This window comes from Penaeus monodon, chromosome 22 (assembly GCF_015228065.2).
Source record: "Penaeus monodon isolate SGIC_2016 chromosome 22, NSTDA_Pmon_1, whole genome shotgun sequence".
In the NCBI taxonomy this organism is placed as follows: Eukaryota; Metazoa; Arthropoda; class Malacostraca; order Decapoda; family Penaeidae; genus Penaeus; species Penaeus monodon.
This window is the reverse complement of record NC_051407.1, coordinates 25,676,583-25,677,372: the sequence shown is the minus strand read 5'-3', so window position 1 is coordinate 25,677,372 and position 790 is coordinate 25,676,583. Positions and strand designations below refer to the sequence as shown.

The 790-nt window shown below is 48.5% G+C and overlaps 1 protein-coding gene across 1 annotated transcript in view; it reads right to left on the bottom strand.

The window, feature by feature from the left end:
* LOC119587377 (dedicator of cytokinesis protein 4-like) overlaps positions 1 to 784 on the bottom strand; it is a 46,579-nt gene extending 45,795 nt beyond the window's left edge. The window contains exon 1 of the mRNA XM_037936121.1: positions 624 to 784. Coding sequence (XP_037792049.1) covers positions 624 to 660 — 37 coding nt within the window. The 5' untranslated portion in view covers positions 661 to 784. The remainder of the gene's footprint in view (positions 1 to 623) is intronic.
* Positions 785 to 790: the final 6 nt, after the last annotated feature.

Here is a 790-nt window from a genome sequence, read left to right as displayed (position 1 = left end):
TTCGTAAGAATAATGTACCATACTCCGTCCAAACTCTTTTGAGAAAAAATAATAAATTCTGTTTTAGTCAGCAGATTTCAACAAAGATAGTAAGAAATATTGTCTATAAAAATGCCAACCATATGTACACATAGGTATAACAGAAAAGAAAATTAAGAGACACCCAAGGACAAAATGACCCCAAAGCTAAATCTGTCCCAGCAACAATTAATAAACAAATGCTGTTCTGACAGAGTGAATGATGCCCAATATTCGAGAAACGATCCCAACTTCCCTCAGTGAACGTGCCCTCACAACCACGTCCAACCAAAAAGTGCCCAAATACCCTCCCCCAAGACCAGCAAGTGCAACAAGGAAGAGAGAATCCCCAGTGAGAACCACAAAAGCCTTCTCCCTGTGTCCTTCCTGCCTCGCATCTGCCCCTCTGCTTCATTAAGGCCAAAGTCAATTGCCACAGCCTCCCTATCTCCCTCTTAAGCATGACCGCGAACCCCCAGCGGCAGCGAGGGCGCCCCCAGACACCTGCCAAGAGGGCCTGGCGCCCCTGTGGCAGGACGCCCGTCAAGGCATGAAAATGGAGCTGCAGCCTCGTCTCCACCGCGTCCTCCGCCCTTTCTACTCACCTACGCCGAATTTCTGGTTCTTGGTTGGCTTCCACATGTTCAGGGTGCCATGAGAACGACAGCGATCTCAAACACTACCATGGGTATCGGGAAGCATGGATACGACGGGTCATCGTGATAACCCCACCAGGCTCCACATATTGACTATTTACTTTGAAGGTTCCTCG